Raw genomic sequence first — 27,517 nt, 5'->3', positions numbered from 1 at the left:
AAAACCACGATCGATGACCGGCCTGCCTTTTTTAGAAATTCAAGACAGGTATTTGTGCAGCTCGCTGGATCCTTCGCTTGATGCGTGGGAGAGCGGATAGAGCTATTTGTTTAGGAAGGAACAGCACTGCCACCGTATAATAACAGCCTACTTAACCCCAATACACGGATTTTAACAACAACACCAGCAACTGTACATCCCACATAGCACAACATCTGCAACCGGGTGCCTTTCTAAAGCATGTCTCATCTCGGCAGAAGACCGCTTTCGGTCTTGATTGGATTATGTAGTTGTCCCACTACAGCGGTTAAAACACGGCGCCCACGGGGGAATCTGTTATTTATTTCGAAAGGCTGCAGGTAAACATCACAGCATCACAAAGTGAAATTACTAACACCGACAGACGAATCGAAGGGCAGAATGTGGTGGCGTTCAGCCAGCTGACTGGACGGTCTCAAATGAGAGGGGGGGAGACTAGATCATCTCGGAGAACAAGCACATCCACTCATCCAATGTTTGAGTTACATTTGAAGCCAGTGGGAATGCTGACTGTTGTACTTGATTATTATTTTTGTTTTGTGAAGGAATTGTGTGGCACGTATTGTTTTGAGAATTGTAATTGTAAGGCAAATATTAGACACCCCCTTTTGACGGACTCAATGCGATGCCCCAGTCCGGCTCGGCGGAGTGATGTCACTGATAGAATGTGATCATCGCTCTCTTTCGCGCAAGTGGAGTTTTCTTCTTCTTCTTCGTTATGACTGTGCGGGAGAAAGGTGCTCGCTGTGGTGCCTCTGCAAATGGGATGTTAGAAAAGAAAAGACCAACACGAAGATCCAGCGCAAATCTTGAGAGATTGAGTTGAAATGGACTGTAACCCGTTGTACCAGAGCGCCGACCCTCTCTGCCTGGGTTTTGATCATCTTGATCTCGGATTATGCTGATTGTCGGGACGGGAGCCTTTTGCACTTTGGAAAAATCACACGGCGGTAGCGGGATGTCAGCACATACAGGAGCGGGGATTTGCACCGGTAAGTTTTGTGTGATTGTTTCCATACATAAGAAAGTCTCTTTAGATTCGTAAATCCATCATCTCTACCTGGGTTTCTCGGTTAATATCATCTGTCCGTACTTTGCCGCTCCCCGAAGATCACTGAGACGTGTTCAGGATCCCGGGTCGGCTGTCTTTTGTCAAGACGTGTCATCATCTGCTTTCTGTTGTTTTAAGGGAAACACTTGTGCAAAACCTCCTTTCAAAAGGTGAACGCGTTGGCTATTCGTTTAAAAAACCGAAGTAGCGTCGGTTTAAACAGTTTAGTCGACAATCTGAAGCAGGAGACTTCATTTTTAAGAATGATCAACAGAAAAAAAAAATGTTTCAGTCGCCTGCTTGTAACACAAGAGGAAGACGAAAAGGATTTCAAATCTTTCTTTCTTTTCAAGGTTCAAGCGCCGAGACGAGCATGATAACGGAGGTAAGAGCATGTGCATGATTTATATACACTCACACACACGCATATATAATATATATTTTTTTTAAAACCGTGTATATCCCATTGAAACTGCATTGTCTGCGCTGCATGAACTCTTGCACCACAGAAAAGACATTTCACGATTAAAAACTACGCAAGCAAGTCGATGACCCACACGACACGCATCCTCCAACATGTGGACGACCCCGGTTGTCAGCATCACCGATTTTAAAAGCGCATGCACTCAATGCGTGTCGCCCGTTTTGCCATAATGTTGCATTTGCCACAAGGAAAAAAAAGTTTACTGTAACTTTGCAAACCCAATCTCTCCCATTTAACAAGCACACGCCGCATTTTCTACGTGTGCATTTTTAGGCGAGACACGTAGCTGGATGATTTGAATTGCACCAGTGTGTGAAACTCGACTGGGTCCTGGTCGAGAGGGATTAGACGCATGCTCCCGGTATTTCATTTCTTCCTCATTTGCTTTTTGTTTCTTCGGTGGCCGCCCCAGTAATGACAGGTTAAAAGTGCCACCGTCGCCATCTTTGCAGGGAAAAAAAAAGAGGAATTAGGTTTCAGAAAAGTGTCGTTGTGTCGTGCTTTGTGCAATACGATGTGTACAGTGGGTGAAGTAAACGGTGCACCAGTCTCCGGTTGCATTAAAGTAATTGCCCCAGAACCCGGCCGAATACCCCCGTTTTGCTTTGTTCACAAGTCTACCTTGAACGAACTGAGACCGGTTTCGTTCGTGTTTGACAAGGTGCGGACACTTGTCTGTTTAAGCTCATGATATTGTCCAAACACTCGTGCTTTTCTTAATTTCAATAAATACGGAATACAACCAGTAACAAAGACCATCTTTTTGTCGCCTCGAGATTTGTCAGCAGTCCGTTTCGGTCCAGGTTATTGTTGAGCAAGTCCAACAAACACGAACACGACCATACCTCCCAGTTTCTCCCATAATGTGCTGCTAACTGACCCTTTCGTTGTAGAAACGAGAGGAAAATACCTGATTTGCTACCGCATGTCAAGTATCCCTATACAGTTTCTCTTGGCCGGACAAGTCTCGGCTGGTGTTAAAAACAGATCAATAACGAATGCGCCGCGGCGTGCGTCTGTTTTAGGCCCTTTGCTTTAGCCTGTGGTTTCGCTTGGTTTCCGATGGATTTCGCAGTTTTTTTCCCCTATTGTTCAAATATGTTGTTCGTCGAAACTAGAGTGCGTAGTTTAGGTTGTTTGTATGTCGGTGTATGGACGCCTTCATGTAGCGCAGATGTGCAGAATCCCACCGATCCCATTGGTGGAGCAGCGCAGAACTGCGGGCGTCTGCGCTACGCATGCTCCGTGCTCGGCTGGCGTCGTGCGCAGTGGAGCGCCTTGCTGCGCGGATTCCCTCACGGTCTGTGTTGCAAAGTGTCGCGTTTTACGGCTGCAGCGTGGAGCTGATTTTAAGCGCACTGCCAGCCGCACGGCAGCTTTACAGCTGTATAAATCAACACTAAGTTTAGATGCATGGCTTACTATTATTAGCAGCGAGATCTTGATTTCTTTTGAATGCGTTAAGTTACTAGCTCCGAAACAATCATTTGCAAACTTTCGCATTGGTCAGATGAAATGCACCCAAGTCTTTCAGAGAATGCCGTGCTGTAGCGGTCTTGTTTGGAAAGTAATCCGCGCACCGGTGCCGTCTTTGTTTCTGACCATGAAGCTGGCATTTACTGAGAGGTGGAGATTGGTGCTGGTATTATGACGCGTCCACTCCGGGTTTACCCCGTGTTTGCAGTGAAGGTAAGCGGATCATGGCGACGGCACAGCCCGCAGCGTGCCCATGTGTGGGAGCCGTGTGATTTTTGCTCTGCGACATTGGGTTTGCATTTGCCAAACCTGTGACCTCCTCCAAAGAGAAACACAAAGTTCATTCAAGAAATCGCTATAGAATGCATGCATATGTATATCTAGAAACCAGCAAAAAGATGTCTGATTTTGGAAGGAAGACCTTTTTAAACATGAGCCACACATATTTGTATTTTTTATGCTTTGAAAAAGATGTGCTGTGTGTGTGTGTGAGAGAGACAGAGGCTTCAGTGACGGTCCATGCTCTTGCTCGTTTCTCAGCCTACGATGAAGAGGAAGCGGACAGTGGAGGACTTCAACCAATTCTGCACCTTCGTCCTGGCCTACGCTGGCTACATCCCCTATCCCGCTGAGGTACTGTACACACACACACTGGAACTTACAATCAGATACTCACTCATTCTCTCATGTAGACATTTGCTCAGACAAGCACACTATAACCCTGATGCACACACCAGTCCATATGTTCTGCAGTGGGTGAAAATACATGTCTGGAGGTCTAGAAAAATGAAATGAAACCTCCTTACGTTCAGCTATAATTTGACCTCCTAAACTCTATCTACTCTATCATCTATTAAATGAGGATAGCAGAAAATTTGTCAGTTTGTATCTACTGAATGATTTCGGCAACCTGTTTAAAAAGGTGTTTTGTCACATCCTCCCTGCAGGAGCTGCGGTGTCAGAGCAGTGTCAGCCCTCAGAACAGCACAGGCAGCACCCAGGACAGTGACAGCTGGGCGTCCTCGCCCCCCTTTGACTTGCACTGCACCCGCCGGCCTGCCAAGGGGGGACCTCGGCGGCCACGGGCCTCCCCTCTCCTGCCAGGGGTTCCTCTGGGGGAGTCTACAATGAGCTGGAGCACAGAGAGAAAGGAAGACAAAGGGAATGACAAGGAGAGAGGGAAGGGGAGGAGACGGGCGGAGAAGAGTGGCACGCCAGGGGACAGGAAGCCAGGGCGGAAGGCCAGCGAGGGGGGCACTGGGGGCTGCAACTGGCCCCAACCGGGCAAGGGGTCCCCTACAAATACAACCGTTCAGGAGCCCCTGAATCTGAAAACAATGGCATCGGAGCGTGGGGGCGCAGAGCAGGCCAGTGTAACATTCCTCGGCAGTAACTTGTATTTTAATGAAGCAAGTTGTGAGCTGAACACATGTAACAATGCAGATTTTAAACCTCTCCCCATGCTGATGCCTCCTGCCTTCCCGTGCCATGGTGTGGTTGAAAGAGCACCAGCGTGGAGTCCAGGGCAGGAGCCCAGGGCCGAGCTGGAGGATCGGCACTACTGTGTTCAAGCACACTGGTCTGATCAGCACAGTACAGACTGGCCACGTGCACCCAGCCCAGAGCGGCAAAGCGAGGACGGGGGTGCTGAAGATGAACCTGTGGATCTCAGTGTGGCTTGCCGGACGGAGCCTCTGCAGAGCATGGAGGAGACCAGACCAGTGGAGGAGGAGGACAACGACATGAAAGGGAGAGAGCAGGGGAGCAGTGAAGGCCCTGGGCAGGAAGATGGACACAGAGATGGGGAGGGGGCGATGGAAGTAGGGGACGGAAGTGAGAAAGACGGAGGTGAGAGCAGGCTGCGCTCTGACGGGGAGGCTGGACTAACCCCCTGCAGGGTGGAGCCACACAGGGGTGGTGATGAGGAGGAGGAGTCCAGCTGGGACAGCGTCGCCAGTGGCAACACGGACATCCTGCGACTTGTGATGGAAGGTGGCACAGGGGAGGGCAAGGCGGAGGACCAGGAGACGGGCTACCACACAGACTGGGATGGCAGCACATTGGACCATGCGGGCAGCGATACAGACCAGGACACCCGCCCAGGGGACAGCAACACCACCTTCAGCTCTGGTAATGCACTGTCTCTATTTAGCAAATGATCATGGCTGGGGGAAATCTGTAGCTGGAACTCCTGTATTTATTCTTTTTTCTATTCCAGCCTTCAGCACAGAAGACACCTCGGCAGAAAACAGTAAATTGGAAGGTAATTATCATTCTGTCCGCTAGGGTGCAGTGTTCCTCACCCTTGCAGCATGGTTAAGTCGCGGTCTTCGGTGCATGTTTGTATTTGACTTGCATCTGTGTGGCAGTTTGAAGGGATTGTCCTGTTCCAAGTCTGAAGGAGCAATTGTAGATTACATTATATTTTCCATCATCAAATTAGTCTTTCTCTCGGTTTCTCTCCTTCTCTCTCTTTGACCCTTTCATGTCTATTTCTTCCTTGAGTTTTTCACATTTCTCACTCTTCTGTTCTTTGTCTTAGTATGTCTCATGTTGTCTCTCTCCCCTCACTTCCAGAGGATGACTCCTGGGATCTGATCACATGTTTCTGCATGAAGCCGTTTGCGGGGCGCCCGATGATCGAGTGCAGTGAGTGTGGCACCTGGGTCCACCTGTCCTGCGCCAAGATCCGCAAGACCAACGTGCCTGAAGTGTTCACCTGCCAGCACTGCCGAGACTCCAAACATGACATCCGCCGGTCCAGCCGGGCCCGCACCGGCCCGCGCAAGCGCTTCAGTGACTAGAGGGCTAGCCTGGCCTGGCCTGGACTGGACTGCAATGGACTAGCAGACAGCACCAGCCTTAGCACTATATTGCAGTGGGTCTTGACTGGGCCTGTGGGCAAAATCTCCTGCTGCTTTTTGTTCTGGCCGAGTTCTCAGTTACTTAATGGGACTCTTATTTACATTTGGTGAAGTAATTGAGAGCTTGGCATCTCCGCAGGACGGTGTGCCCTCAGGACCAGGGATGAGAACGTAATGTAAGGACTTGCACACTGGCCCAAGAGCTGCGGCTGGAGCCACATTGCTTTATGCACTTCACTGCCTTTGCTCGGAAGCAAGCAATCGATCAATCAGTTGGTTAATCAATAAGGCCAAAGCCCCCTCATCTAACCCCCACCTCCCACCCCCCAGGAGGACTGACGTGGCAAGGTTTTTGAGTGAGGTGAGCAGAAGGAAGGTTAAGTGTCCAGGTTCAGATCTGTCAGAAGGCTTTCCTTCTCACGATTGGCACAGCTTGGATATATGTGCCACAGCTGAAATGGGACTTCTGGGTGAAATGCCTGAACTTCAAGAGGTTGTGAAATAGGGAAAGGAGGAATGGCTTTTAACACTTTTTTTGTTTTCGAAAGAGAACTGTGAAAGCAACCATTTTGTTTGTTGACATTCATATATTGATTTGTAAGCTTCAATCCAGATCTTTCTCAAAATAACCTTCTCCTCCTACTACTACTACTGACAGGTTATACACATTTATTTGTATCATATATATATATATTCGTATCTCATTCTCAATGATACAGTTTGGCTTAAAGTATATTGCACTCAAGAGTGTGGGCTGCACACCTGTGACTAGCACTGGGACCCCCTGATGCCCACAGATGCACTACCTGCACACCAATCCTGTCTTGGGGGGAGCAATTCTATCATTTGCTAACAGACAATCGGATCAAAAAAGAAAGATGCTGAGAGAGGAAGGGAATGGACTGCTCTTGCTCTCACTATCACTCTCCAGCAATAAACAAGGGATTTTGCTGAGCTGTGTGGTGCTTGTATAGGGATCTATATCTACATAATGTATTTTTTATTGTAAAGATTTCACAGCCACGAGTAGCTTTGTCAGAATGACAACCTTTGCACTGCAGTTTCATCCCAGTGGTAGAAGACATACAGACTCCCCAGATGCTAGAGGTCAGCTCTTGAAATGTTTTAGCCTTGTATGTGTGTGTGTATTTGGTTATAAAAGTTTCACATTTATGACATACTTCATCCCTGTCTTTTATGATGAAGAATTGAAACCAATTTTGCAAGAGCTCTCAATATGGACCAAACCCTTTAGAAGCTTTGAGAATGGTGGCAAAGCAGAGCAATGGACACAAGTTTGCAGGTCCACATATGCAGTTAAAAAAAAAAATGCATTGAAAATGTAGGGGAGTGTGCTTTTTTTTTTTATATATATATAAATGCCCCCAAGACTAATTATTTCAGAAAGACAGCTGTGAATTTACATAAACTTGCTCAGTGTGTGTGTGTGTGTGTGTGTGTGTGTGTGTGTATATATATATATATATATATATATATGCTTTTACAACTGCAGCTTGTGTTGTTGTCATCTTTCTGCCAAGATGAACACAAGACCTCCATTTTCCTTACCTGTGGGGAGTTATGAGTTGCAGCTGTTTTTTTGGAATGACAATAAAGGATGTACCCAGTGATGAAGGTGCTGGAAAAGCTCCTTGTTTCAATGTAGACTGCAGGGCTGATCTGAACGTTCACCTCTCTCTCTCATTGACTGGTCTTCCTGACATGTCCTAAGGGCTGCTGTAAAGCCCTGGCGCTGACCACACAGGGACAGCACTGCACAGAGGGGTGACTTTGAAAGCCTTTATTTCATAAGCATTAATGAGAGAAACTACTTTTTTTTTTTTTTTATCGTTCATTTAAGGCAGGGGTTTTGAGATCAGGTCTTTAAGAGCAGTAATGTTTTTCATCCCATCTCAAGCACATTTGAATTCAGTGAATATACAATTGACTCCCTTGTGGCACCCGGGAATGGAGCAGGAGGCCCCTTGCCCTGTGTAACCCACCTGTGTCGGCAGCTTGGGGATACAGTTGGAGGGAAGGGCGAGTGTCTGGATTCTCGGAAATCTCTTTTTGGTTTTGCTTTTGTTTTGTACGATTGTGCTGCAGCACTTAACGTGAAACTATAGACTTTGTGTGTGAATGCGAATTAGTGGATTAATGAGGGCTGGTGTGTCTGAGGGGGATGCAAATATCCTAAAGGTAGTGGATTTTGTCACTACCAATAGTGTTGTGTGTCCATCATTAAAACAGTCTACAGATGCAGTTTAAATGTCTATGACTAGCACAAGGAGGTTTTTTAGATTTTGTTGTTACCTGGCTTCAATAAGGTTTGTTTTACTGCAGTGGTGACATATTCTAAAATCAGCTGGGAGGTTCTCTAGTGGTACATTTAACCAATAAAACCAACAAGTCTAAACTTGGTCAGATTGCACTAATGGCTATGTTTGAACCAGCTAATATGCCAGAAAAACATTAACCACTGTGTCTGCCTCAGTCAGCCCTGCCTGGTACACCCTGACCTCCATCATTGACATCACAATGTTCCGTCTGTGTATATATTAAAAAAAAAAGTATACAAAGAGACTGTAAATAGTTTTGTTTTACAGTTTTATAGGTTCTATATATATATATATATATATATATATATATATATATATATATGGTTCAGTATTAAAGAAACCTGAATTTGAACTGTGTCTGTGTTCTTGGATGAGTCGGGACAAATTAAACCTGTCTTTGCATCATTCATGTCATTCAGGTTGTCATCCTGCTGGTAAATATATCATTAAGTAATAAGTATGATCAAATTTTGGCTAACATAGTATCCTTATGTAGATTTGGGGTGATTTTATATTCTTTCTACAGTTTGTCAATATTATGCATCTTGGTTCTAAACTGTGCTGTACATTGGATGCTACACAATAACTGTGCCACTATGGTCAAGGGATCAGACTCCCATTGCATCCTTAATGTAAGCTGTGGTTCTGGATCTTTCACACTAATTACCTTATTTTAATGAAGTCTGCCAAGGCAGGTGTGAAGTTCAATTAAGCTCCAACTATATCTCCATTTCTGTTATCAATAGCAATTAGACCAGAGCCAGCCACTGTCAATCTCCCAACAATTGAATTGGTATGATTGCTTTGGTCTTCCGTTTCTTTCCAGTTTGGACAGTAACATTTCAAAGTAACCATTAACAAATTAACCATTTAATATTTTGAACAATGTTAAAAACGAGACCACAAACCTCATTACATTTATAAAAAAAAAAAGGGGGAATATTTCTCCTGCATGTTTTAACAAAGCTTTCAACAATGCCTTTTTTTTTTTTTTTTTAAACGGTAAGAATGTTACTCATCTTAACTTGTTTATCTGTTTGCCCAACACTTAGTGACAAATGCACACAGTTACTGTAGAGTTATGGATGCCCCATCTGCCTGGCAGGGATGAGAAGGTAGTTATCTTCTTGCACAATGGGGCAGATAGAAAAATAAGAAATGGACAGCAATGGTGGGCAATAACTTCTGTCTTCAGTCACACGGCAAGTCACTTAAGCCCTTCTATGTTCATTTAAGTGTCATTCTTCCTAAACCTCTCAGAAAATACAGACACACTTGTGACAGATCAGCGCACCGTAGAACCTATTTCACATGCGTTCCTACGCAACACAAATGGCAGCATCAGACCTCCTTCCGGTAGTGCCAGCAAGCAAAATTGCTAAACATTCAGTAAGCCCATAGAATAACCCTCTCCCGAATTCCCCTACAGAGGAGTGTCCAGCTCAGTCTCTGAAGGCACTTGTTAACTGTGACTTCTGGGCAAGGAATGGCGACCAACACGGTCTTGAGCCTTGACCATAAAACGAACCCCGAAGCCTTTCACCAATTCCCCACATGCAGTTGTGAGCGAACAGTGAGCCCTTTGCTTGGCTACTCCTCGGGAATGGCAGCAGCAGCCTTCCCCTTCTCTTGCAGGTACGGGATCACAGCGCTGGTGTAGAACTTCTCCAGTTTGGCAACGGTGTTATTCCAGAATTTGGGGTTGAAATCCACGGGAGAGATGGCAGTCTCCCGGCGAGTGAACACCACAAAGTCGGTCGTCTGCAGCCCAGTCATGGCCATCTGGCACTGCACCTGGGTGTAGTAGCTGTGGTTGGTCTTCAGTCGATAGCCATCGCCGTGGGGCTCCAGACAGAAATCTCGATCCTGGCAGGCTTGGCTGATGCTGTTGTCGCGGTGTTTGTATGGACACTTGATCTCCAGGCAGGCCAACTTCTCCCCCGTCTCCGCATCTAGCACGATGCCATCCGGGCTTGCTGCCAGCCAGGCGTGCTGGGGGTCAATGAAGAGGCCGCATTCCTGCACTCGCACCGCCTTGCCCCGTTCCAGGCTCTTCTTCTTCTGGTAACTCTGGACAGCCACACTCTCCTGCTCGATGCCCCAGCTCATGGCGCGGGTCCGGATCCCAGAGCTTGAGCCTGTCACCTGCTGCAGGTAGGAGCGGGGCGGTTCCTGGCTGCTGCCGTTCACAAAGTGGCAGTGGGCCACACGGTGGGCGACGGAGGCGGTGATGCGGTTCTGACGATGCTGGAACCACAGCGGGTTCTCTCTCTGGCCACGGGTCTCCTGCTCTATTGCCTTTACCTTGCTCTGGTCCATCTTCCCAAACTCCCCCCCTTTGGCTTTGAGAACCGATACTGAGCTGGAGGGGGCACTGTTGACTACAGGGCTGGGCTGTGGTTTCCTGTTTGCACTCTGGACGAGGACCTGTGCAGGCTTCCTGCTCCGGGCTGGCCCACTCTGAGCTCTCTCTTCAGCAGCTGTTTTTGGTGAAGATTTCTTGCTCTTTTCCCATTCGTCAGATACTGCTGTCTTGGTGCCCCTGGCTAATTGCCCTCTGGCTGGAGGTTTGGTGCTCCCCTGTGCCCGAGAGGTCCGGGCAGCAGTTGACTGCGGCCTCTCTGCTGGTCCTCCTGCTTCTCCCAATTCCCTGGAGGCAGTGGGATCTCGGCTGGCAGAGGCAGAAGTGCTACTTCTCGTCTTATTAGATGCCATTCCTCAGTGGCCTCTGGTGCAAATAGTTACGACTCTAGAAGAAAATCACAAAATTGTATTGATACAAAGAATAAATCCTCTTAAACAATATGCCTTCCTTTAGTTTAATCAAGATAATATATATATATATATATAGCATAATTAACACACTTAACGTTTGGCCACCTCAAATAATTGCTTGGGTACACATGGCAAATGAGTATGATTCCCAGAGGTCTCACTGTAGCACTCTCTCGCTCTGCTCAGACTGGTGAGAGGATAATCTCTTAAGAACCTGACGACTCCGTGAGCCTCTTACTGCAGGATAACCTCAGGCTGAGACTTGCCCGGCAGTGGGTACAGGTTGGGTGTGCATCAGGGGTCAGCAGCTAAGTGTCACAGACTTACTGTGTGCTGCCTATGAGGGGATTACATATGAGGAGAAAGTGAGGGAAGCGCAGTATCCCTCCTGGCAGGGTTTGGGAGTTCAGCAAGGCTAAATGATGTCGCTGCGACTGGTATGCTCTGCTGGCACTGTGTGCAGCACACAGCTCTCACTTCTTGATGGTTTACAGTCCTGTGTGGACATGCCCTGCTCATACCTGTCATCTTGTGCCTGTGACAAGGCTGCAGTGTGCATTTGTGCTCTGCTATAAATAACCTCTGAGCCTCACTCACTCCATCCTGACAGACATCACATTTAACTCCATTTCCATACTCGGGCTTTGAGAATGAATAAGGGAGCTATAATTTGTAACGAGTTTAGCAATCCCAGTGTCTGTGGGGAGCCATTACACTGAAGCTTTATAGGAAACTATAAATAAACTCGAACGCAAAAGACCTGGAAATCTCAGTCATTTGGACTACTTCAGGCAGTAATTAGTTTCATGAAATTGTTGCAATGAAATCCAGAAAACTTCTCTCCAAGCTTCAATATGTTGAATCACCGACTGCAGCATATCTTTTGAAAACAGGTCTTCAAAATGAGCAATTCACTGGATCAATGAAGGTACCCATGAACTTAATACAGAAAACTCAAAGAGGAGCCGCAGCCACATACTCTGCGTTGCATTAGAGCAGAAGGCAGCACACAGGCGCCCCCTAGTGAGCCTGGGGAGGCAGGGCTACCTCACTATTTAGGCAGGAAGCTGTATTGAGGATCTGAAACATGTTGATGCTCGTCCCCCTATTCAGGGAGTTCCTCTTGTGACTAAAAAAACATGTCAGCGTTTGAGTTCAGTCGTCATAACCTCTCTAAATACACCAACATGTAAACGCTGTCCCATCCAGCACACACCTCAGGGCGAGACAGGAGACACAACTAAGGAGAAACCCAAAGGCAAACCATGTGCAGATATTACCAGTAGGACCCCCCCCATCATGTGTCTTCTGATTTGTATCTCATCAGGTGCAGCGGGCAGCAATCAAATACTTTAATACTTTGCATGAACTAAGACAGCAATGAAATCACTAATGATAGGCAGATTTCAACAACATCCCAAAAGTTCACCAATAAGACGGATTTACTTATACTTATGGGGGGGATTAACACAAAGCACACCTGCACAAATTAAAAGAATAATTGCGAAAAATATACAACCAGAAAAGCCTGATGAATGAAATCTAGTCAACCCCCCCCCCCCCCCAATACTAAGAACAACCTAAGTTGGTGTAACAACTTCAAATCAGAAACGAAAATGAAACCCAATTGATAATGACATGTCTGTCGGCAGTAAACTAAGTGATTTGCAGATCAGTGTACAATAATCTTACTGTCTTTAATAGTTATGTCTTACCTGAGATCGACTGCAGCAACTTAACTACCTGAAGTTAAAGCCTCAAGCCGTGTTGGGAAGTGCTTTCTGGAGATGGGACTGAAGTGCGGGGTATTTAACTGGCTGCCCTCAGTCTGACTCACACGCCTGCCTGTGCGGGTAGCACATGACTTCAGAGTCTGCGCAGAACTGCGGACCTCTGCGCCACACGAACCCGCCCTCGTCCCTCTCACACCCTTGAAAGTGAGTGACGAAGCGAAAGCCCGGGACATGCCCCAGACATGTTATTAGGAGAGTTTATCATGTGACCACTGTAACCAGGGAACAGGATATACAAAATCAAAACAGAGCGCTATCCTGTTTTCTTCTTCTTCTTTTTATACATATATCACGTTCCCAATTAAATGAACGCGTTCAATATCAAATTGTATTGTTCAGTAAGCTATACTGCAAAGCGTATTTAGATATACGGCTTACATTAAACATTAAACAACTAGGTACTGATTGATGTATGATTAATTTAAAGAAGAACTGCGTACTTCTCAATGTAAGCATCGATCTCCATATATGATAAAATAAATGAATGGATACATTAATAAACAATCCAGTACGTATATTTTAGGGTATATATTTAAAGAAAGACCTCAACTCCCATGAGCCTTTGGGAGCTGACACATGCGCAGACCGCTGGCGGTTGTGGAGGCGGGTCATTTTGAACAGCGGAAGCTGGAAGAGATGTCTCCATAGAGACCGCGTACCCAGGAAGTGTCCGTGATTTGTAAGGTAGGATGATCAGAAATACAAACAATCAATTTCTTAAGTATAACGCCCTCTTACACTTGTTTAAAATATACAAATGAGGCACAAAATCAGTTTAAAATAAATGTCCTCGATAGGAAAAATGCCCATTTTATAGCACATTGCAGAGCTACCACAGCTGTGATGTCTTGGTTTAACGGAAAATCTCAGCCTTTGGTTCTGAGTTAGTACTAAAGTTGCATTAAATTGTACTGTTGTTTTATCTGTGTCGATTTCGGTAGAAAAAAGTAGATTAAAAAGCTGTATACTTCTTCGTGTATATGTTTTAGGAAACTCGTTGCTTATTTCATTATGTTAGCTAGTTGTATTGTATCTTGTTGAACTGTAAATGTATTTTGCCCCCTGTTGTAATATTACTGCTACTAAACTCTGTACTTACTGTAGTTGCACTTCCAGAATGTTGCACCATCCTTTAATATAGTTCCATATATTTCCCAGACTCAGTACAGGCCATTTCCTTCTGAAGTGGCTAATCATTTTGATGTGAAATGTTGGGACACAGTACACATGCTGGACCACCATGTCAATCACCACTCTCTCCCTTTCTCTCCCACTGGGCAGTACTGGGATGTCCCGTATGGTGATCGCCCCGCTGCATGTAGGGGCCACGGCCCCGGAGTCCCTCTCCGTGTTGCAGCAGCGCCTGCAGGTTGCGGAGGAGCAGGCGGAGGCCCTGATTCAGGGCGTGGGGTCCCTGGGGGTCCCCCGTGAGCAGCTCCTGGCCACCCCTCTGGCTTCTTCCCAGCCCAGCCAGCCCCTCAGCCCTTTGCAGGCCCGGACGGCGTTCAGCGGGAGCGGTGGCGTCCTGTGGCGGAGCTATGAGGCGCTGGTGAGCCGTGTGTGTCGCATGGAGAGTCTCCTCCAGACGCTCAAGCTTACTGTGTTCAGGCTGGAGACCGATCGCGAGCTCAACCCCTCACACTCAGGTTAGTGTCCTTCCACACAGCAGAGGAGGGGGGGAAGGGCAAGGGGCGGTTTGGCTTGCAGAACAAGACTTGGACATTTGTAATGCTATTGGGACAACTTTTTCACTTTTCATTTGTCAGAGTAAACGCATGGCAAACACAGGCACAATCTGAACACTAGATGAAAGATGAACACTGCTGAGTGGAACCTTTGGAGTGGTGACTTGATGGATGAGGGTGTGAGATTAGATTTCCAAAGCACCTTTCCTGACAGCCCAAGAGATCCTTCTAATCGCTCAAGAGAAATATTGTTCAGGATATGGAGCAGAAGATCATGACTTAGCTGTGTGTGTGTGTGTGTGCAGCTCGCCTGGCGGAGCAGCTGGCAGCCCTGCAGCAGGAGCAGGCTGAGGAGCGGCGTGCAGCGCGGCGAGAGGTGATGCGGGCGCGAGAGCAGCTGCGCCAGGTGTCCCAGGACAGGGAGGCTACTCTGGAGGAGGCACGCAGGCTGGGTGATGCCCTCGAGGTCGCCACAGCCACCAAGGTACTGGACTGGCACTGCATTGTAACAGAGAAGATGGCTTGGTAGTTAGAGACCCTTAGGTTAGCATCTTATATACCCAGTCTGGTATCAGGGCTGGGGGCAGTTCCTGTTTTTCATTCCAATACCAATTTTCACTTTCTTTTTAAGCTTATTCCTTATTTCTTTTCACATTATTTTTTTAAAACGCTTCTTGGTTCCACTAAACCATACATTGTAACAAGGAAATTAAATTGGGGATTGAGGATTTAATACAAGAAAAACAGGATTTGTAGCCAACTGTGATGGTTGTTGTAGGTGGTATGGGGATGAAGATGTTGATGTTGGTGTGCGTTGTGTCTTTAGATGGATGTAGCCCTGGCTGCAGAGGAGCTGAAAGGGGTTAAAGCCCAGATGAGCGATAGACTGCAGGAGGTGAGGGCCACAGCATGGGGGAAGGGGCAAGGGCTGGACAAAATAATCAACACTGTTGGGCTTTTCTGTGTGTCAACTGGACTGTCTCTGTCAGTCACTGAGTTTGCCTCTCCCTCTCACTTTATTTTCATCATCATGACTAATTATGTCTTCCTTTCCCTCCTTCTCTCCCTGTATATCTCTCAGCTGAGGGAGCAGCTGTCTCAGGAGGTGTCTCTCCGTAGAGAGATAGAGGAATCCCATGGTGCTCTGCTGCAGAGGGTACAGGACATGGAGAGAGTGGTGGAGGTGGAGAGAGGGCAGGTAATAACATCCATCATCATAATAGTAACAATGACTATTTAGAGTTTTACCAGAATGCTTCACACTAAATGAAAGGGTACCAGACACAATTAAAGGGCCAGGGAGGTAGGGTGGCAGGGCTGGTACTTAAGAGGTCCAGTTTGAGAGAGTGTAAGACATCACAGGCAAGTGTGAGGGGAAAATGAGGGGACGAGTGCCTGTGATAAGAGGTGGAGCGAGAGCAGGCTCTTTGTTACAGTTTGTGTCACAGTAGTGTGTGCACTTCCATTTTGTGTCTATTGCCTTTTAATCTCCATTTAAAAAAAATGCTCTCTTTCTGCCTGCAGGTACAGGTGTTACAGCAGGACTGCCAGGCCCTGCAGACAGATGGGCAGGACACCAGGCAGCAGCTGCACAGAGAGGCAGCGCGGGCACAGGAGTTGGAGGGGCAGTGCCAGCGCCTCAGAGAGCAGGAAGGTAAGAGACCGCACTCTGGGACCAGTTCACAATTCCTTCCCAATACTCTTCACTGTTGGGAACTGACATGCCTTTCAATCAATGTCCAATGATTAATTTTAATTTAATTTTTATTTCATTTTACGTTACAGCTGCCAAAGAATCCTGTGTTTCTGAATTGACGAAGGAACTTAAAGTAAGGACAAAGTGTTTTGACTCTTGACTTTATTTATGTTATAATACATACTTGGTACATACATACATTTCAGATATCACATGCACGTACCCATTCAAAACCCATATCAAAACCAACCTGGCGTTTACATAGTGAATAGCAGCAACTATTAAGTTACCTTTATATACAGACGTGCTCAAATTTGTTGGTACACCTCTACAAAAAAAGAAGAATGCACAATTTCCTCTGAAATAACTTGAAACTGACAAAAGTAATTGGCATCCACCATTGTTTATTCCATATTTAATAGAAATCAGACTTTGCTTTTGATTTTGTTTTTCAACATAAATTATAAATAATAAAACAAATGAAAATGGCATGGAAAAAAATGATGGGACCCTCAACCTAATATTTTGTTGCACAACCTTTAGAGGCAATCGCTTCAATCAAACATTTTCTGTAGCTCTCAGTGAGACTTCTGCACGTGTTAACAAGTAGTTTGGCCCACTCTTCCTGAGCAAACTGCTCCAGCTGTCTCAGGTTTGGTGGGAGCCTTTCTCCAGACTGCAAGTTTCAGCTCTTTCCATAGATTTTCGATAGGATTCAGATCAGGACTTATAGAAAGCCACTTCAGAACAGTCTTATCCATTTGTTTTGTTCTTATCCATTCTTGGGTGCTTTTAGCTGTGTGTTTTGGGTCATTATCCTGTTGGAGGACCCATGACCTGCGACTGTGACAGAGCTTTCTGACACTTGGCAGTACGTTTCGATCCAGGATGCCTTGATAGTCTTGAGATTTCATTGTGCCCTGCACAGATTCAAGGCACCCTGTGCCAGGCGCAGCAAAGCACACCCAAAACATAACCGAGCCTCCTCCATGTTTCACTGTAGGTATGGTGTTCTTTCTTTGAAAGCTTCATTTTTTCGTCTGCGAACATAGAGCTGATGTGACTTGCCAAAAAGCTCCAGTTTTGACTCATCTGTCCAAAGGACATTCTTCCAGAAGGACTGTGGCTTGTCAATATGCATTTTAGCAAATTCCAGTCTGGGTCTTTTATGTTTTTCTTTCAAAAGTGGAGTCCTCCTGGGTCTTTTTCCATGGAGGACAATTTCGCTCAAAAAGCGACGGATGGAGCGATCAGAAACTGACGTACCTTCACCTTGGAGTTCAGCTTGTATCTCTTTGGCAGTGATCCTTGGTTCTTTTTCTGCCGTTCGCACTATCCTTCTGTTCAATCTGGGGTCGATTTTCCTCATGCGGCCGCCCCCAGGGAGGTTGGCTACAGTTCCATGGACTGTGAACTTCTTAATAATATTTGCAACTGTTGTCACAGGAACATCAAGCTGCTTGGAGATGGTCTTTACTTTTACCATGCTTGTATATTATTGTAGTTCTGATCTCCTCAGACAACTCTCTCCTTTGCTTTCTCTGGTCCATGTTCAGTGTGGTGCACACAATGATACCAAACAGCACAGTGACTACTTTCCTCCATTTTAAATAGGCTGAATGACTGATTACAAGATTGTAGATGTGTGATACTAATTAAAGAAACTAATTATTTTGGAATATTACTATAATCCAATTATTTATTATCTTTTCTAAGGGGTACCAACAAATGTGTCCAGGCCATTTTAGAATATCTTTGTAAAATGAGCAATAATTCATGTCTTTTCACAGCTTCTTTGCTTTATTCTATGACATACCAAAGGCATGCAAGTATACATGATGCAATAGCTTTTAATTTCATCACTTTTCAGGAGGAATCAAGCATTATTTCAATGAGCTGTAAGGGTACCAACAAATTTGAGCATGTCTGTACCTTCACTCTCCACATCTGTCTGAGTTTGTGTGCATTAGTGTGTGGGAGTTTCTTTGTTTTTCTGTTTCATTGTGTAGTTAAGTGTGTTTATGTAATGTTTGTATTTATTAACACAGTGTGTGTGTTATCCAGAGTGTCCAACTGGCCTTGCAGAAGCAGCAGGATGAGAACGGCCGTCTGCAGCAGGAGAGGGATAGTCTGAGGAGCGCGGCGGATAGAGTGCAGGTCAGAGGGCACTTACGTGTCGCTTATGCACTGTCTTTTCCAGCAGCATGTGATCATGCGATCATGTGATCCCCTGCAGTGCGCTCCATTGTACCTTCTGTGTAAACAGTGTTTCCTTCCCACTACTCCTCTCGCTGTGCAGGCTCTGAACGAGCAGTTGGAGAGTCAGTGTGCGGAGCTCGGTGCCGCCCTGCGCTCCCTCACCGTGGACAACGCCCGGCTCGTCTCTGAACACCAGGCCAGTCTCAAGGTGAGGGTGAATGTCCTGTCACCCTGAGGAGAGTGGCAGGGAGGTCGGTCTGTTGCTACCCCAGCTGTAGTGGCTCTGTTGCCGTTATCGCGGGAGGCTGACATGTTTTTACTGTGTGGCCACCAGGCAGACAAGGAGCGCCTGGAGCAGAAGCTGCAGGAGCAGGACCTGTTACTGGATGCCGCGCGGCACAACATCCAGAGTGAGCTGCAGGGGGCGCTGTCTGACAGGCTGCAGCTGCAGAGGGAGCTGTGAGTATGGAAGCTTTCTAAAGATTTAGTTTGGATTTAATTGCTCTCTTTTGGGACTAAACAAAGTAAACTGGGTGCAGATCTAACCATTGGCCACAGGAAGTCAGTGTTGCACCTTCTATTGAGGAGCAGCACTGAGCACAATTCAAACCTTGCCTTTTGCCATCCTCATTATAATTTATGTGAACCTTGGTGAATTGGGGCACCCACTCTCTTTATGTGGGGTCAGGGGATAGGGAGCAGGGAGTGAAGGAGTATGTCTGTCCTACACAGTGAGGCCCTGCGGGCGGACCACGCCCAACTCCGTCAGAGATCTGCCATTACACAGGAGACGGCTGTCACTCAGAGAGAGCTGCTGGAGCAGACCATCGACAGGCTGCGGGGGGAGCTGGAGACAGCCCTTCGGGAGAGGGATGTAGCCAGGAAGGACGGAGAGAGTGCAAAGACTCAGGTGACTTGGGTGCTGATGGAGCAGGGGAATCAGAGGGTTAAGTCATATTTGAATAACTGAAGTCATTACAGTAGTTTCTGTAACAGCTTGGCTACTAACACACTTGTTGAAAGCAGCCACTGTTTGTGCTGAACACATCTAACAGCACAGAATGGTTTACTGTCTTACTGTTAATAACCATATTCAAATCACAGATCAGGTGTGTCATTCCACATCTTGGTTTTGCAAAAAGGGAGCTGTTCCTTCCTTGTCTGATTAACTTCTCAATAAGAGCGGATATGACCCTCTGTCTGTGCTCTGTGTGCTGGAGTGGACTGCTGTGCTCTATTGACCCCGCAGTCTAATCTTTCTTTATATAAGATTCTTTCATGCCCTTTAAAAACTTAAAAAAAAAAAAAAAGTTTTTAGATATATATAAAAATGAAAATACCTCATACCAGGGATCTCACATTCTGAAAACTGTCGTGTGTGAAATTATCTGAGTATTAGGTTATATCGTATTTAAATAAACTGCCCATACCCTATTGAACAATGGTTGCTAGATAATGTGGGTATAAATGAAAACTATACAACAACCAAACTCATAAATATAGGCAAGAACAATGCACAGTAAATGTTAAAAACTTAGATTCTGACTATAACACGACTGCACTTTTCATCACTGACACCTATTAATGTGCCGAACCACAGAAGTCGTCATATCAGCGCAAGTCATTAGTCACACAAGGACTCATTCAAATTAAGAGAAATGTAGTAAATGCAGGGATGTAGGTTTTATGTAGTGGCATCGTTTGCACCGGGTTTCTGTTGCTTTATAGCCTGGAATCTTTTGATCTAATTACATATATATCAGTATTATTACACAGTGCCGGGCTATAAACTCTGATTAAGTATTTTCTCTAACCAGAGTACGGGATATTGGCCGGTGTGGAAACAGTGCTAAAGAGGAATTTTACAAACTCGGTAGCATAAATCCCAGGGAGCACACAAATACAATAAATAACTAACCATTACAGAGAATTAGATTCACTGTTGCTGAACCACTGAGTGAACTTGCGTATCAAAAAAACAATTGTGTAATACTAGCGATGCTGAAGGCTTGTTTAGAAATCTGGTCAGTAACTTTGTTAACCCTGTGTCAAGTGACCTGGGCTCAAATCCCACTGGAACATTACATTACTTTTACACAGTTTGAATATCCTTTTATCTCAGTTTGGTAATTAGGAAGTGTGTAAAACATACATGTACAAATCATTCCAGACTTGCCAATCATTTTATTTTCTGCTGTTTACACTAGTGCAGTAACCTACAGTTATTATGGTACACTACAGTACACCTAGATGCTGCGTAACCTCCCTTAACTTTTCTAAAGGAGTAGTCTTTGCAGCTAAAAGATTTAGTGTGAAAAATAGTGTGCAGAATTGAAGCACTTGCAATAGGTTACCTCATTTCTTGACCAATATGTAGACAATGAAAGTTGTATTTTTTGCCAGTGAACTGAGAGAACATTACTAGTTAGGTCAGATTGCTGTTTTTATTTTCTTCAGTCTTTGACTTAATATGATTTAGGATTTCATACATATGCAAATTACTTTATTAAAATAGTTGATTTAATTAACAACAATAACCCTTGTCATTGATTACTTTAATTGCATTGGTACTGTATATATTGCACTAGCATCAACATGTTTGATTATTTTGCAATTCATACAGCTTGAATACATAATTGTTAATTTAATTTGAACTAGTCACAATTCTAGAATTTTTTGGTAAATTTGTGGTGAATTTTCTTTACATTTTCTAAAGATTGGTTTTAAAAGGTCTTATTATGATATGTTAGTGCAGTCTCTGTGGATCCTGTAGTGTAATCTCTGTGCAGCAGTGAGATGTGCGTCTGTGTGTGACAGTTGCAGAGCACGGTGGGCCGGCTGCAGGAGGTGAAGGCTGCCCTGGAGACAGAGCTGACAGAGACTAAGGTAATGCCTCACCACCAACACCCTCACACCCTGCCACCCTGCCCAGTCACAGTCACGGTCCTCTGTGCAGCACACACCCCAACACCCCAACTCTGGGGTCGTGACCTCAGTTGGGGATCACACAATAAAGGAATGGGGTTACAATTTCAAAGTGATTTTGGTTTATAAGGCTTAAGTTAAAATACTTTACGTTTAAAGTATAAACAGTATTAAGATATGAACTTGTATGTGCAGCATTTTAGGACTTGAGAGAAATATGCCAGTGTTGAAATGGGTTCACACTGAATAATACATTGAAAAAGTCCTGACTTATGCAATACCAACAACCAGCAGAAATGTGTGAACAGACAAAAGACAACATCACTGAATAACTCAATGATCACTTAGAAGGCTACATTTAGCACAGCCAATACACTGCTAATTGCGTTCATTGTCAGATTTATTTATTTATTTCTAATTTGTTTCTTTGTTATGAGTGATTTGGCAGACTCCTTCAACCAAGATGATTTAGTACATTGTCAAAGCAATTAGAGATTGAAAATGCCAAAAGTAACAACACGCAGGAGCAGGCAAATTGTGCATTGTTGTGTGATAAATGACAGTTTAAGTAGTGTTCCATTCTCAATGCATTATAAATGGCATTTACCAGGAATACTAACGAAAGCAATTTTCAGGAGAAGTGCAGGTCTGCTGTTTGATTGACAGCTCAGATTCTTCATCGACAGTCTGTCTCTCGTGTGTCTTGTGTTGACAGCTGGAGGCGGGGTCTCTGAGCTCCGCCCTGAAGAAACAGGAAGAGGAGAACCGGGGGCTCATGGGAAGGCTGGCCGCCATGGAGCACCAGCAGGTGAGAGGGCAGAGGGCCTTGTGCTGATGTTGATCTCTGAATAAATACTCTGTCCATCAGCCATCATCTCAGAGGACTCATCTAGTACCCCATGTGTCCTCCACAGTGTCCAACAGTGTGCTCAACTGTAAAGGGTATCACTAGTATGGGATTAGCCTAATTTAGATTAGCCTGGCACCAGTCATGACTCTTCTCCTCAGTGACAGAACTTCATGTTTGTGGAGAGCTAACAAAATGCACAGTTGTAGTGTACTATTTGGGTCATGTAGGGGAAAGGGAAGGTGAGACTGTGGTAAAAGAACAGGGCATATGGTGCAGGTTTGCATTGGTGACACTCTCTATGTCCTCTCTTCCCAGCATGCACAGCAGCAGGTGGAGCAGGTATTAGCCGAGCTGACGGAGAGCAAGAACAAACTGGCCTATGACAAGGGCAGACTACAGGTAAGGGGCATTCATTCAGCTCACTTCAGGATTTTTATACACTTTATAATTGGTAAAGAACGCAGAAGAACTCCTGCATTAGCTATTAAGATATTAAGATCGAGTCTGTGACTGTGAGAATATAACTTACCTTTGGGTGCAGTAAAGTCAATTACACCTTGTCTGTATGTTCTGTTAAGAGTGCTGCTGTGTTGTTTTGGTGTTACTGACTCTCTCTCCCAGAAAAAGCCTCTGATACTCAGTCTGTATTTCTCTCTTTGCCCCAGACCAGGGTGGAGCAGCTGCAGACGGAGCTGCAGGCCCTAGGGGATGCCAGGGCTGACTGTGCACAGCAACGCAAACTGTGCACAGCCCTGGAGACCAAGTACACACAGGTACAGAGCTGCAGAGCTGAACACACACACACCCCAAACCATAAATACAACACACTGCAGTGTGAGCATCCAGCATTCAGATTTGCTGTTATGAATTAAATGCTGGATAAAATACTTCTGTTTACAGAGTAATGTCCTTAAAGTACCAGCAGGTCTTTTTTTGTGTGTGTATGATTTCCGGATACATACAGGAAGAGGAACTGAAGTGCCACCCTAGTTTTTTAGCTTTCTCAGTGTTCAAGGCCCAGCCTGCAGCCTGAGAGGCCCTGCTGAGCTGTGTACTGTGTTTATCCCTGGCAGGCCTGTACTGAGCTGAACTCCTGCAAGACCAGCTGTCAGAGGCTGGAGGCGCAGCTCACACAGGTACCCCAGCTTCAGTGTGTGTTTCCTTTCATCTCTGGCATTTCCCTGCTCTGGCTAGCCTATGTGTGTTTATGTATTTGTCCTGTGAACTCTATCAGTAGAGTTTATATTCAGTGTGACATAATGTCCAGTCTGTCTTGTTTGTGTTAAGCACAGGCTGGACATTATATCACACTGAATCTAAACTCTGCTGATAGAGGTCTCTCTCTTTCTCCCTGTCACTGCCTCACTTTTAACACAACTCTCCCACTCTCAGGTTCTGTAGATCAGACAGAGTGTCTTATTTAAATCTATCTCTCTCTCTGTGTCTGAGTGCAGTGCCAGGCAGCCCTTGAGAGGAAGGAGACTGACTTTGCCTTGGCGATCTCGGCAAGGGACGAGGCAGTGGGTGAGACCCAGGGGCTGCGGGGGCAACTGGAGGGACTGGAAGAGCAGCACAGGAGCAAGGTCAGAATGGAGTAGATTAGAATTACAAATGTGTAGTGATGTATTTTTGCCTGTTGTCTAACTTCTCACAGGCCCTCCAATACATTTGCTTTGATTTTATTAATTTAATCTGATTTATTCATGTCTTTCCATTTTGCTGCTGTTCCGCACTGCAGGTCGCACTGCTGGAGCGGCGGCTGGGGGCGTGCCAGCAGGATGGGAGCAGGGTGGCAGAGACGCTGGACAGTGTGCTGGCCTCCCACGCCCGGCTGCAGCACAGCACAGAAACTCTGCAGACGGAGCTGGGGGGCCGGGACAGTGAGGTCAATGCCCTGCGCACTGCGAGGTACTGGTCTTACCAGCCCGTTGATAGGTTCTGTGGCATTGTTGTGTGTTATTTTCCTGTGCTCTTTATCAGAAGTTAGAGAGTTTTATTAGTGTTGTTGTGTGTTGCAGGGTCCAGGGGCAGCAGGAGCTCCAGCAGATGAAGGCAGAGGTAGAGCTGCTCCAGGACAGACTGGCCCTGGCACAGGCACAGCACCGCACTGAGGTCAGGGGTCAAAGGGCACAGGGCAGCAAATTGATCAGCCAATCAGGGCAACACAGTGTTTTATTAGCTTTGTATTTATGACTTGATATAACTAACACAATAAGCCATATTCCTCCTCTGATGTCCTCGTGGCTGGAAATACATGGCAGGCTGTTTTCAATTTGTGTGTGCACTTGTACAACTATCTTATATGGGAAAAGAAAAAATAATTGTACATTATTATTTCCCAATAGTCTTATCTGCATTCCTGTAACATAATTGTATGTAAAAAAAAAAAAAAAAAAAAATACAAAATCCAGGTCAAGCCTCTTCAGAAGGCTCTGGAAGTTGCCAGGAGGGACAACAGGAAGCTTGCCCAGAGTTTAGAGGAGACTCTGTTGGCCAAGAGCGCTCTGCAGAGCAAGCTGAGTCGTCTCCAGGAACAGCTGGACAGCACAGGGACGCAGCACCAGCAGCTATTCGCACAGAGGTGAGTGTGTAGCTGTAATTATTTTTATTTGAGTGTGCAGATTAATACATTCTTCTGTATATGTACCTGTATGTAATGTATAACTTTGGGTTTGTATGAGTGTTACTCTTTTGTACTTGTGTTTGTACTATTTTATGTACCAATGTGTTATGCAGGGAGGAAGAGCTGAACCAGTGCCGAGAGGAGGTGTGTCGTCTCACAAAGTGCCTGGACTCCCTGAAACAGCAGCTGAAGAAACAGAGAGAGAAGGAGGGGTGTAGGAGAGCCACACAGAGAGAGACTGCTGAGGTAAGGAAGGTTTTCTTTATTATGGTTACTTCTGTATGTATTTGGCAGTACTTTTAAGCAAAGTGACATTAAAAACAGTACAAACCAATATGAATTATAACTAATGTACAATCGCAAAAGAGAACCCCAATGTGGAATAGACAGAAGGATTCCAGCAGTAACTATTGAGGGAGGTTGTGTGTAACCCTGAGACTGTGGCATTACCCATTGACCCCACTCCTCCCTCCTTCAGTTGAAGAAGGCCCTAGAGGAGGCATCATCCAGGTCAGCAGACCTCTCCAGGGCCAATCGGGAGCTACGAGAAAAGGTGGGCGAGCTGGAGAAGGTTGTGGCCAATCACAAGGTTAGGATCAAAGGTCAGAGGGCGCAGCTGAAACAGCACCTGGAGAGCCGAGCCAGCAACACACAGAGAGTGACGGTATAGTGTCTCCCTGTCTCACTCCTCAATATCTCCATCATGCATTGTTCTCATGGTCTCACTATACCGTGATTGTCTCACTCCTTCTCTCTCTTTCCCTCAGGAGGTGGAGTGTGAGATGAGAGAGATGGAGAGCATAAAGGAGCAGTACCAGAGGAAAAATTATGAGCAGGTGACTTTCCTTTCTGGGTTCAACTTTTATTTTTACACTCTCACTCTCAGTCCAGCTAATCATTTCAGATAGTTACGCCCTGAAAGTGATGCGTTCCTCTCCCACTCAGGGTCAGCTGATCCAGCAGTTCCTGGCGGAGATGGCCTTGCTGCAGGAGGAGCTGCGGTCTCTGTCCTCGGGCCAGCAGGAGGCAGCAACGTTGGGGGAGGTGCTGACGAGAGAGCAGGGGCAGCGAAAGGAGCTTCAGAAGCAGTGTGAGGTGAGTAGGTCGACACTGATGCTGGTGTGGGGGGGAAGAGTTGAGCGTCCATTGGAGAACAAACAAGTTGGGTACACTTTATGGTTCAGCGGTGGCTGTTTTGTGAAGTGGTGTGATCCTTGGTTATGCGTCTGTGGAGGGGGACATTCAAGTGAGTGCTGGCCCTTTATTTCAGAGGCTGCAGGAGCAAGTAAGGCAGCTGACGTTGGCCAAGGAGGCAGCAGAGCAGAGGCTGAGAGATGCCAGCCTGGAGTCACAGCAGGCAAGGCCCCTTTTCTCTCACTAAACAAGCTTTCTCCCATTCCCTCTCTCCAAGTTAATTTGCCTGTCCTCTCTCTGACATCACCTCTTTCTCATCCTGCTGCTTTTGTATTCTCTCCATCATCCTTTCAGCCTCCTTCTTAGCATTTATTTTCTTTCTTGCCCTCTCTCTTTCCCTTTTTCTCACCTGTCTTTGATCTTTCCTCCCTTAGATCTCTGAAAATCTGGAGGAAGCTCACCGCTGGTTCCGGTCCACATTTGACAGACAGGATCAAGACAGAAACCCGCCCAGGGGGGAACTAGGATCTGATGACCAATGTCCCCAGGGGAGCAGTAGAGAGGCCACACTCGCAACAGCAAGGTACAGCCCAAAGGTACTTATAATCAGCAAAGAACAATTTAGTGTTGGTCTATTGTCTCGGTTACCTCTATTCAGTGTTTTATTTAAACCAGTCCTAAAGCTCACTATTGTTAGTGACCATTAGTCTTTATCAGTTGATGTAAAGTAAGAAAAGGAAACATCTGTCTGATTATCCCTTTTGTCTATTTCCCTGCTCCCCAGGCTGAGAGACAGAAGCTAGAGATAGACAGGGAGCCCTGGCTGTCCACACTCCAGCGCTGGGAGACCAAACTGCAGCTAGCGCAAATCTCCCGCCGATACGCACAGACCCGCCTGGACAGACAACCGGACCCACACTGAGGATAGCACAGTGCTGGAGCTCACTGTGCTGGAGCTCACTGTCCTGAAGAGAAGCTCAGGGGTGTAGTCAAACAGTGTGCCAGTTTGGTTTGATTTAAAATCCTGTTAACCCACCCTCTGGACATGCAAGGGAAGACTGCAATGATGAAGTATGATTCATAAAAGACAATTGAATGGACTAGAAACAATCATGAAACAAACCTACCCAACAATATTAACACAATTGTTTTTATTAAGTACACAAGTCCACTGCATTTGCCTGAAATATTACTGTATTTCCATGCATTGCTTTTTCCCTTCTAGCTACATCCCAAGTGCCGCAGTGAGAGAACTTGGGAGTAGTGATTTTGTACTTCTCAAAATGTCAGCAGCACGACCAGTTTCACCAGGACTGGGTGAGTCCGTTCCCATTACAGTCCACTGTGTTTGGAGTCTGTCTTCACTAGGGACAGGTCTATAATATCGGAGGGGGCATGCATTGTCATTGTAATTACAGCACAGTTGTCATTGGTTTTATTTATGCGTGTGTATACATAGTCATACTGGCACAATGTGATAGATTGACCATCTACTACTCAGCACAGAATAGTACATGTCTTTAATTTACATTGTGGCAGCGTATAAGTCTGTGTGTTTATTTATATATATCTGTACGTGTGTAT

General features: G+C 45.8%; 3 protein-coding genes across 5 annotated transcripts; 2 read left to right on the top strand and 1 right to left on the bottom strand.

Moving 5' to 3' along the window:
* The first annotated feature begins 205 nt into the window (after nucleotides 1–205).
* On the top strand, nucleotides 206–8,570 carry LOC136753174 (PHD finger protein 13). 3 transcript variants are annotated; one of them, XM_066709060.1, is made up of 6 exons: nucleotides 207–1,031; nucleotides 1,444–1,475; nucleotides 3,591–3,683; nucleotides 3,998–5,180; nucleotides 5,269–5,313; nucleotides 5,628–8,570. In XM_066709060.1, the coding sequence occupies exons 1-6, from the start codon at nucleotides 938–940 to the stop codon at nucleotides 5,852–5,854; spliced, it is 1,674 nt and encodes a 557-aa protein (XP_066565157.1). In that variant the 5' UTR covers nucleotides 207–937; the 3' UTR covers nucleotides 5,855–8,570. The 3 variants fall into 3 exon arrangements, with proteins under 3 accessions (XP_066565159.1, XP_066565157.1, XP_066565158.1); XM_066709062.1 differs by lacking the exon at nucleotides 1,444–1,475 and having other exon boundaries at nucleotides 206–1,031; XM_066709061.1 differs by lacking the exons at nucleotides 207–1,031; nucleotides 1,444–1,475 and adding an exon at nucleotides 1,526–3,263.
* Nucleotides 8,571–9,101: 531 nt separating this feature from the next.
* Nucleotides 9,102–12,911, bottom strand: LOC136753175 (uncharacterized). The gene is made up of 2 exons (XM_066709063.1): nucleotides 12,744–12,911; nucleotides 9,102–11,002 (listed from the first exon to the last, which is right to left on the bottom strand). Exon 2 carries the CDS (start codon nucleotides 10,966–10,968, stop codon nucleotides 9,844–9,846), a length of 1,125 nt encoding a protein of 374 aa, XP_066565160.1. The 5' UTR covers nucleotides 10,969–11,002; nucleotides 12,744–12,911; the 3' UTR covers nucleotides 9,102–9,843.
* A 1,196-nt stretch (nucleotides 12,912–14,107) lies between these two features.
* On the top strand, nucleotides 14,108–26,332 carry ccdc150 (coiled-coil domain containing 150). Its single transcript, XM_066709057.1, has 24 exons — nucleotides 14,108–14,467; nucleotides 14,812–14,990; nucleotides 15,333–15,401; nucleotides 15,588–15,704; nucleotides 16,031–16,160; nucleotides 16,292–16,335; nucleotides 18,267–18,359; nucleotides 18,502–18,609; nucleotides 18,736–18,860; nucleotides 19,134–19,311; nucleotides 21,219–21,287; nucleotides 22,042–22,134; nucleotides 22,492–22,575; nucleotides 22,842–22,949; nucleotides 23,250–23,312; nucleotides 23,631–23,759; nucleotides 23,915–24,084; nucleotides 24,195–24,288; nucleotides 24,588–24,757; nucleotides 24,913–25,045; nucleotides 25,278–25,463; nucleotides 25,567–25,635; nucleotides 25,745–25,894; nucleotides 26,070–26,332. The coding sequence occupies exons 1-24, from the start codon at nucleotides 14,110–14,112 to the stop codon at nucleotides 26,178–26,180; spliced, it is 3,030 nt and encodes a 1,009-aa protein (XP_066565154.1). The 5' UTR covers nucleotides 14,108–14,109; the 3' UTR covers nucleotides 26,181–26,332.
* Nucleotides 26,333–27,517: the final 1,185 nt, after the last annotated feature.

This window comes from Amia ocellicauda, chromosome 7 (genome assembly GCF_036373705.1).
Source record: "Amia ocellicauda isolate fAmiCal2 chromosome 7, fAmiCal2.hap1, whole genome shotgun sequence".
NCBI lineage: Eukaryota > Metazoa > Chordata > Actinopteri > Amiiformes > Amiidae > Amia > Amia ocellicauda.
The sequence above is the reverse complement of the archived record's forward strand: the minus strand, read 5'-3'. Positions and strand labels throughout refer to the sequence as shown.